Source organism: Microchirus variegatus (assembly GCF_963457635.1).
Source record: "Microchirus variegatus genome assembly, chromosome: 3".
NCBI classification, from domain to species: Eukaryota; Metazoa; Chordata; class Actinopteri; order Pleuronectiformes; family Soleidae; genus Microchirus; species Microchirus variegatus.
In genome coordinates, this window is record NC_139804.1 from 33,107,283 (window position 1) to 33,118,152 (window position 10,870).

Genomic DNA, 10,870 nt, shown 5'->3' on the forward strand with positions numbered 1-10,870 from the left:
TGTGTTATTTGGTATTAACCTGTAATTAGAAGGTAAGAACAATGGCCAAAATACTGGGGAATTACCCAGTAAATTATAAAGCGTTATTATATTAACGCTTAAATTACATTATATTAACGCTTATATTACTTAACGCTTAACTGTAGAACGACAATCTGGTCATTAAAATGATTACAAATGGGATTTCTTTCTGTTTTTTCCCCCGTTTTTTTCCTTTGGCGGCCCTCAGTCCAATGTTGGGTTCCTAAATTGGCCCTCGGGTATCAAAACTTTGAGAACCCCTGATCTACAGTGTCCAGTTTAACTAATCCACATACTGCATGTTTTTGGACTGTGGAAGGAAACCGGAGTCATGAAATATCTAATTGCAATTACTTTTTGGCTGAAATTGCAATTGCTTTTACATAATTATTCTCCTTTTTTATTTGAATAAGATATTTAAAATGAATACTCAGGACACAGGACAATGTTTTCATCTTAAATGGTCATTTGACACATTTTTTTTTTTGTGCCTCCTGCAATTTGGTAAAATTTGGACTAATTGTTCAGCCTCTGTGGACGTGCAAGTATTTTATATACAGTATATTTAATTATCCATGTCTAGTTATGAGAGAGTATTGCGTGCACATGTGTTTGTAATCGGCCATTTTGTCTTCGCCCTGTAATCAAAGTCGCTGTAATGAATGAGCGTCGACTGGGCGACGTAAACACAAACTTTGCGTTTTAGGTGGTTTTGGTCTTCAGAAGAACTCATTTAGCTTCACACACGGATGAAGCCAAATGTGAAGGGTTGATCCGGCTGAATAACTCATTTACTGAGCTACTGAATCAGAGCGTTCATCTCTTGATGAAGGCGATGACCTCAGAGGAGATTATGAAGGAAGAAGGATGCAAGGACCCACCAGAGTGTGTCGTAATTTAAATCACCGGATTAGGTGGAAAATTGGAAAGTAAAGAAAAGTTTTAAGCCTTTAAAACCGAGCGTATCGCAAGCGCACTTTGCATCACCGTAATTATGTTACAAATCCCAACGGTTTCTGAAAGCTGAGAAGTTGTACGTCAAATCCAACATGTGGTTATTACGGTAATTTAACTCCCGATGTTGCGGGAAGCCGGCGAATCAGCGTCTTTGTCACCAGTTTGCATTTTTTTTGTCTGTTTTTGGACATTGAGACAAAAACTCAAACAAAAGTTATTTTAAATATGTTTCATACTAGTCAAATTTGTTTTGCTTCACTTTAACTTGTTAATACACCATTTTAACACGCAGTAAATTGAAAATAACTGCCATTTATTGAACATTGTTCTGGAAAAATGCACTTAATTGGATCATTTTCTGATAATTTTATGGTTAAAATAAGCAAAAAAGTAGACATTTGAGGATTTTGTGTGCTTTAAGAGGCCAGTCGAACCACTACTATGTTAATTTCCTGTAAAAAAAAAAAAAAAAATGCACACATATCAGACACACGTCAGCGTTATTCCACAGATGAGATCACATCAGTCTGGGAGTTACATTAGCGTGGTATTTACACAGAACAGACACACTGACCTTCTATCTGCTTGAGAGGAAGCCTCTGTGGCATTAAGCTGCATCGATCAGATTATGGAAAAAGTCGGTGGTTCAGTGTGGATCAGCAAGAGTAAATGATAGCCTGCCATTCAATTAGTGTGCGACAGACAGAGATCAGATATTAGGGAGATGTAGATCGAGCGGAAGGTAAAGGAAGCGCGGGATGAAGCGGGCGGAGGAAAAAAGAGACAGAAAGAGGAGAAAGTGGACGGTCATGAGGTTCAGGCTGTTTGATCACAGCTGGAGTGAGAGGGAGCCTGAGGGAGCAGCTGACCTTTGTGCATGGGACACACACACACACACACACACACTGTTGACTGAAAACTAAAGAGTGCACCTGACTTTTCACTGACCTTTCCTTTAAAGTCCATCCAGCGTGAGCGCCGGTTCTCAGACAATCACATCTGCAGAGCAGGAGATCACGGCACTTTAGACGAGCTATAACTGTCAGGAAAACACAAAAACTTTGCCACTAACATCACAGTTTGTCCAGATGAATTCATTTTTCTGTAGCTGGCACCACTGTTAATGAAAGTGGTGATAGAGAGCGAAAGAGTGTGTATAAGAATTGTGGTCCATAAAACCAAGAAAGCGGCTCAAAGATGCTGAAACACTAGAGTTCTCTGTGGGTTTTTATCAGTTTAAGTGATGCTTCTCGTGCCTCATGTTGCCGCGGGCCGTCGTTAACGTGAAGAACACTTCCGAATTTCCAAATATACTCACCAGCAGCCATTTTATTAGGTACGTCAGTTCGACGGCCTGTTAACGATAATATCTAATCAGCCAATCACGTCGCAGCAACTGCAGTGCGTTCAGGCATGAAGACATTCGTGAAGTCGATTTGCGAGGAAGAAACGAGGAAGAAAGGTGATTTCAGTGACTCTGAATGAACACAGATATTCTCCTTTGACGATTCACAGAGAATGGTCCAAAAGAGAGGAAATATCCAGTGAGCGGCAGTTCGTTTTCTTGCCTTGTTGATGCCAGGCTGTAAGAGGAGAAGGATTTAACTATTAAACTATTGGCTTTCCCAATCCAGGTCCAGGGGATCCACTGCACCTGCATGTTTTAGATCAGGGTTTCTCACTCCTGGTCCTCAGGAGCCATTGTCCTGCATGTTTTAGATCAGGGTTTCTCACTTCAGATCCTGGGGATCCACTGCCCCTGCATGTTTTAGATCTGAGTTTCTCACTCCTGGTCCTGGGAAGCCATTGTCCTGCATGTTTTAGATCAGGGTTTCTCACTCCCGGTCCTATGGAGCCACTGTCCTGCATGTTTTAGATCAGCGTTTCTCACTCCTGATCCTGGGGATCCACTGTCCTCCATGTTTTAGATGTTTCCCTGCTCAAACACACCTGATTCAAACTCTCAGCTCGTCAGTAAGCTTTGCTGAAGCCTGATAACGACCCGTTTACTTGAAGCAGGTGTGTTGGAGCAGGGAAACTAAACTAAAACAGGGTTTCTCACTCCTGGTCCAGGGGATCCACTGTGCCCCTGCATGTTTTAGATGTTTCCCTGCTCCAACACACCTGATTCAAATGAACGTGTCTTCACCAGGCTTTCACAGATATGTTGCGGTTGGTGCAGGGAAACATCTGGAATCGGGACAGAGAAACACTGAGCTACAGTAACAGAAGACGACACCAGGTACCACCTCTGACACTTTATAAGGTGTTCTGTGTATAAATTGGCCACTGAGTGCGAGTCATGTTCACTGTGAACATGAGGCCTCTTCTCACTTTTCTGTCATGCCACATGGGCGTCGTCCAGCCTCATTTGGTCAGAGGTTATTTCCTGAGATTCTCCTTTTGTTGATATTCAAAAGCAAAACGCCACTGCTGTTAGTTTGTGTCACACATACGATACATTGATCTTTGTTTTATTTGTAGTGCTTTGATTTTTTTTTTGGTATGGATTTGGTTGGTGTTTCTCTTGTGTTGCATTTGTTTTCTCACTTGATTTTTGTGGATTTCCTGTTTGATTCTGTCTTTTTTCCTGGTGTTTTCATTCTTGATCGTCTGCTCCTTTGACGTCCCGGCATCTTGGCGTGCACAGTTTCTCTCAGCACGGTCTCTCCCCTAACGACGCGTCTCGATAATATATATATGTCGTAATTTGGTGTTAAATTGAATTTCTCAGAGCTGACACACGCAATCATGTTGTGTTTGTTACCAAGAGAGCCTTGCGCTGTCATTACAGCACCAGTCCCACAGAGACACATTCAGCCAGACTATCAGACACGCTTTTACTACAACTGTTGCAAAGATGTTTTTTTCTTTTTGCTCCAGTGTTTAGGCTGGAAACAGAACATGCATGAGAAAATACAGGTTAAGATTCCTCGTGGGTAAATTCCAAGCAACCTCACCTTCACAGGCATTCATTTAGGGAAGAGGAGGGTGGATGTTTGTAGGAAACAAGGAAGCACGAGTGAAGAGTGAGCGACGTTAAGAGAAGTAAGAGAAATGGATGCAAATGAGACAGAACTGAGTGATGCTGAGGAGAAGAGAGAGCGAAAGAGAGATGAAAGAAGAGTGAATTATTTTGCAGCCTGGTCTGTTGGACGGCTGATAAGAGAGATCAGTGGCAGAGGAGATGTTTGTCACACTGTGTGTGTGTGTGTGGTCTTCCTATAATGAGCCTGAGAGAGCACGGAGACAGTGGATTTAATAAAATAACTACACACATTTGGGCATATGTATATATATATATATATATATATATATATATATATATATAGATATATATATATATATGTATGTATGTATATATATATATATATATATATATATATATGTGTGTGTGTGTGTATATGTATGTATGTATATAAATGTATGTATATATATGTGTGTGTGTGTGTGTGTGTGTGTGTGTATATATATGTATGTATGTATATATATGTGTATATGTATGTATTTATATAAATATATATGTGTATGTGTGTATATATATATGTTTGTATGTGTATATATGAATATATGTGTGAATATATGTATATGTGTATATATACAGTATGTATGTATGAATATATACACATATGTGTGTATATATGTATATTTACATACGTGCATATATACATATACACACACACATATATATATATATATACATATACACAAATATATATATACACACATACATATATACACATATGTATGTGTGTATGTGTATATATATATGTGTGTATATGTGTATATGTATATAAATGTATGTATATATATATGTGTTTGTGTGTGTATGTGTGTATATATACATATGTATGTATGTATATATATGTGTATATGTATGTATGTATATAAATATATATGTGTATGTGTGTGTATATATATATGTATGTATGTGTATATATGAATATATGTGTGAATATATGTATGTGTATATATACAGTATGTATGTACGAATATATACACATATATGTGTGTATATATGTATATTTACATACGTACATATATACATATACACATACATATATACACATATGTATCTGTATAAATGTATTTTTTACCGGAGCTCAACCGAGACTCTGTGCAGGATTTGTGACGGCAAAGAAGAAGAAAATCCGTTCCTCCCAAATCCCACTAATTTGTCAAATGATATTTTCCTAACACGACGGCTACATGCTGCGCTAAATATATGCTAATGCGGCTTATGTTGTTATTTCAAGGTTTCACAGTTATTAATGATGACACGAGCGCGTCGGGCATCTGGTGTTTCAGCCTCTGCTCGGATCGTCAGAGGAGGATGTGAGGGAAATACAGGTCAAGGCCCTGAAACAAACAGAATTCCCCCTCCGTGCTTCACACTTGTCATTTCGATTACGCCCGAGACGTCGTGAGCACAAGTGTTACCGTGTCCAATCAGTTTAGAGGCGTTTGGCATCAGCGCTAAACTCACTGGTGCGGCTGGAAAACAACAGGACCCAGTGGGCTTGTTGCAGTCGTGCGGTGATGGAGTTCAACTGTATCTCTCGAGTAATGATCTGTTTTAAAGCCTCTGCAATAATGTCACACCTAACACACTCGAGAGAGGAAATGATGCAGTGAGTTTGGAGCATCTGCACTCAAAGGTGGTGAACCATAAGCCTACACTGCGTGTGGGTAGATAGTAGCTGCAGAAGGTAATTTTAACTTTATCCTTATCTAACTTCACACCTGGGAACATGAGCTGGGCAACGCTGCTCCCACCGACATGGATCACTCGGACTGGAAACACCTGACTCACCAGAGTCTGCGGTGGAGTGAGAGATGACGAGCAGAGAGGACTGGAGCTTTGTTTCTTCTTGGGTTTTCTGTGACTACATCAGTGATGAAGCCTCTCAATAAGCTACCGACGGTGCGTTTGGTGTCGTTTCCCCACGTGTGCGGGTCAAATTGTTCCAATGATGAAAACATGATCAGTTGGGAAATTCACAAAAAAGCTCATTCTTAGTGACTCATTAGAGCTCAGTGTGATATGAAGTAGTCTGCATCCAGCCCTGTGCCATGCAGAGAGCAAAAAACACTATTCTTTCTCACTTTGGGCCGCTTCAGTCAAAGTCTTTAGCTCTCAAAAATGTTGCAGAGTCCAATCTGTGTCCAATAAGTCTTTATTGTCAAACTCTGAGGGCAAACATGGAGGTCGGAGCCAAATAGAACAAGGTCCTTGGCAGGAAATGTGGGCAGGTGCAGAGAATGTTTCGCAACCGTTGTGTCTTCACTTTCCATTTTTTTGTTCGCTCCTAACAAAGACAATGAGCAGATTCACTCCGAGTGTCACAGGTCGTACTTGCTCGTCAGGTATGTTTAGGAATCTGCCGACTCCTCCACAAATCTGTTATGACTGAACAGCGTACGTCACTGACAGCACATGCACATTTGCTGTGTTTGCACTGAACAGAGAGAAAATCCACAAGGGGCTCATTCTGTCACTTTGTGTTGTTGTGGTTGAGGAAAACCATAAGAAATCTTGTAGTGAGTGAGCTGTCACATGACATTTAACATCACAGCAGCTTAAATATCCATGAGTATTCTACAAATTGTTGTGAGAGAAGCACAATTATGTCTAAATATATATTCAGATGTTTCCAAATGTAACCTTTATTTTCCCATTGTTGCACAAAATGTATATTTAGTTTACAACGTCTTCATTACGTTATTGCTACAGCTTCTAAGATGTTTGGCATGACGGCGTAATTAACTTAACCTTTTGGCTTTCTTCGCTGCACGGCGCGATCACTTTGCGATTCTCCACCACCCTCTCTCCGCCTCGCGTCGCTGCCAGTGTCTGCTCTGTCCTTGGCAGCTCATGCACGCGCTCGTCTATCTCATCTCCAAACCTTTTAGGGAAACTCAGGAATGATCGTCTCGTTGCACCGAGGACTGACAGCCGCTGCCGCCGAAAGAAGAATAATTCCTACGAATTTGTCGTAATGACAAATGAATGACCCTGCTCGCTCGCCATTTAGATTTAAACGCTACGGTGGCCTTGACATGTCGGAAAAAGCTTTGCTGCTATTTCCCCTTCCTTTGTCCTTCTTCTTCTTTGGTTTATTTGTGTGGGAAAATAGACATTCTTATTTGTTTGCATAGTAAGCTGCTGCTTTAAAAACCCCACATTTTTGTGTGTTCTGGCTGTAAGATGGCAGATGTATATGTATGCATATATATATGTGTGTATGTATGTATATATATTTATATATGTGCATATGTATGTATATATGTATGTATATGTGTATATATATATATATATGTGTGTATATGTGTGTGCATATATATGTGTGTATAGATATGTGTATATGTATGTATGTATATATATATGTGTATATGTATGTATATATATGTGTGTGTATATGTATGTATATATATTTATATATGTGCATATGTATGTATATGTGTATATATATATGTGTGTGCATATATATGTATGTATATGTATATATATGTGTGTGTGTATATATGTATATGTTTGTATAATATACACATATACATATATATATATATATACACACTGTATATATATATTTTAATGTGTGTGTATATATCTATATATATATATATTCTATATATTCAAAAACAAGTTTTTGAAGGATACTTGTTTTTTTTTTAAGTAGTAAAAAGTATAGTTCTTTATTTAGCAAATAAACTGAATTCACCTTTTTATACCCAAATCTGCTTACAAGACACACATGAATCAAACATAAACATCCAACCACTGAAACAGATATGTTTCTGTTCATTTATGCATGTAAATAACTATAATTTGATCAATCTTATTCAAGAAATAATAATATTCTTGACTATTTCTTTCTGTTGTTATAACCAGTGGTCTACATACATATTATTATATTATGGTTATCAACCAGTTAATGCCTAACCTTCCTGAGCACAATTCAAATCACTTTCCTAACCCAGTTCCTCGGAAATGAGATTCTTCCTCATTAGGACCAGGTTTTTGTCTACATAAGGACTACAGGTCCAAACAAAGGTCAATGTTTATGTCCTTATAAATAAAAAGCATTCATAAAAGCAGACTCATGTGTGTGTGTGCTCACATGAGTCTGCACGAGTAATCAGCTGTGTGGTGTCTCCATGCGTCTTGACGCGGGGACATCTGTGCAGCTTTACGTCCCAGTTGGAGTCATCTTTACTCTTCTTCATGAATTGAAAAGTGCGCATTAATATTTCTGTACAAGTTGGAGCTGATGACGGAGAGTGTGACAGGAGGAGGGGAGGAAGAGAACGAGCGCGCTTTGGACACGGGAAGCTGCTCAGTGTGTGTAGCGCGCGTGTGTGTGTGTGTGTGGCGCGCACCTCCCCTCTCCATAAACGCGACGACGATCCTTCTCTCGCTTCTACGGAGCCTGCCCTGCAATTCCTGCTTTTCATGCCAGAGCCTGCAGCTGCTGTCTCTGTTGCGTCCCTCTGCGGCTGTGTGAAGCGAAACCGTCGCCTCGCTCTTCGTCACAAAACCGACGCCAGACTTTTTTTTTTTTTTTTTTTGGAACACGCAAGGACTCAAAGCCAGAGTGATATCGCAACTTAAGAAGAAGAAGAAGAAGAAGAAGAAGAAGAAGAACGCAGCGAGGAGAGACTGCGTGAGGACACCTGACAGACACTTCACACCCCCCCCTCGTCCGACTGTTGACTGAAATCTTTTTCAACTGTGAAGACAGGCTACAGGAATGTGGAGTAAAAATCTGTCTCCACGGTGAGTATTGTAAATGCGTCTGTCATGCCCTGTGCGCGCGCGCTTGTCTGTTGGATTGTGCGTTCCGCTAAATTAAGTCTGGGTGCTTGAACGTGGACCACTCATGAATACAAACGCCATTTTAAAGTGAAGGCATTATTGTCATCCCTGTGTTGACGTTTGTTTTCTGTGCTTTTGCCTTTGAAACATGACAGATGAAACATATAAACATGTGTGTGTGTGTGTGTGTGTGTGTGTGTGTGTGTGTGTGTGTGTGTGTGTGTGTGGTCTCACCTGTTCCGTCCCCCCCTGCAGTAAAACCACCTGCCTCTGCCTCGGCCCCTGACGCCATGACCACAGACTTAAACTTAACCTCCCTGCTGAATGTCACAGATCTCCACAATCACACCCGAGGATGCTCCCTCACCAAGACGGGCTTCCAGTTCTACTACCTGCCCACGGTTTACATCATGGTCTTCATCACGGGGCTGGTGGGCAACAGCCTGGCCATCTGGATGTTTGTGTGCCACATGAGACCCTGGAGCAGCATCTCTGTCTACATGTTCAACCTGGCCCTGGCTGACTTCTGCTACGTCCTCTCGCTGCCCTTCCTCATCTTCTACTACTTCAACAAAACGGACTGGATATTCGGGGACGTCCTGTGCCGCCTGCAGCGTTTTATATTCCACGTGAACCTTTATGGGAGTATTCTGTTCCTGACGTGCATCAGCGTGCACCGGTACACGGGGGTGGTGCACCCGCTCAAGTCTCTGGGTCGACTGAAGAAGAAAAATGCGGTCATTACCAGCGCGCTGGTGTGGGTGGTGGTTATTATAGCCATCTCTCCCATCCTCTATTATTCCAGGACCGGCTTGAAGCGCAACGCCACCACGTGTTATGACACCACCACGGAGGACGAGTTGCCGGGTTATTTCATTTACAGCATGACGTTGACTGTGTTCGGCTTCTGCATCCCTTTTATCATCATCTTCTGTTGCTACGGCATGATCGTCAAAGCCTTGATTTGCAACGACGTGAACAATGCGCCCCTGCGGCGGAAATCCATCCACTTGGTCATCATCGTGCTCGCCGTCTTCGCCGTCTCCTACATGCCTTTCCATGTCATGAAGAACCTCAACATGAGGGCCAGGCTGTACTTCCAGAGCCCGGACATGTGCGAGTTTAATAACCACGTCTACGCCACCTACCAGGTGACGAGGGGACTGGCCAGCCTTAACAGCTGCGTGGATCCTATTCTTTACTTCCTGGCCGGAGACACGTTCAGGAGGAAGCTGTCGCGGGCGACTAAAAAGCCGTCCAGGAAGGGAGACACCGTGCTTCAGTCGAAGAGTGAGGAGACGGCGCTCAACAGCCTGGCTGAGTATGTGGAGAACGGAGACCGGAGGCTGTGACCGGACACCTCAAAGTGTCGAACGCTGGGCGTGGATCTGTATTAGCTTTAGAAACAACAATGGACTTGATCTTGTATCAACAGAAATGCAGTGTCTGACACATGCGGCTGTGTGTAGAATCTGTTGGACGATGGTGTATAAAAACTTGTAGGACAAATCCTCCTCCCTGTGATAACCACCGCTTGCTCGCAGCCTGTTGATGTTTATAACCTGTAGTACTGTGTTGTTCTGTGTGCGTGCGTTGTTATTAATGTTACAGCCATTACTCTTCATTCTGACTGAGTAGCTAGCGTTGCTTACACTTTCGTGTTCACGAAATAAACATCTACCATCGGGGCAGGGCTGCGGATAAAGAGGTTTCCCTGCAGGCGTCAATGCTGCCCCCCCCCCCCCCCCCCCCCGTGCATCCATTTGTTCAGGGAAGAGAGAAAAAAAAAAACAGACTGAGAATGGATAGCACCTTCTCTAACAACTGAGCTGATGCTTAATCAATAGCTATTTAGCAGGTGGGAGTTTGTGGTGAAGGAAGAGCACCTGGCTTTTAGAGGAGAAAAGTTAAAGCACTGAAACTGAAAATGGCTGCATGGATGTGTCATGCAGACATGGCTCTGCTCAGACTGCAGGAAATCAGACTTTTTCTCAAATCAGATTTTTCCAGGCAGACTGTCGTGATGGATGCAGGGGTAAAAAAAAATGGTGGTGCAAAAAAATCCTCCATCGCACA

The 10,870-nt window shown here is 41.8% G+C and overlaps 1 protein-coding gene across 1 annotated transcript; it reads left to right on the plus strand.

Moving 5' to 3' along the window:
• Window positions 1-9,084: 9,084 nt before the first annotated feature.
• Window positions 9,085-10,146, plus strand: p2ry1 (purinergic receptor P2Y1; the record flags this gene model as incomplete). The annotated part of the gene is made up of 1 exon (XM_083886623.1): window positions 9,085-10,146. The coding sequence occupies one exon, from the start codon at window positions 9,085-9,087 to the stop codon at window positions 10,144-10,146; it is 1,062 nt and encodes a 353-aa protein (XP_083742749.1).
• Window positions 10,147-10,870: the final 724 nt, after the last annotated feature.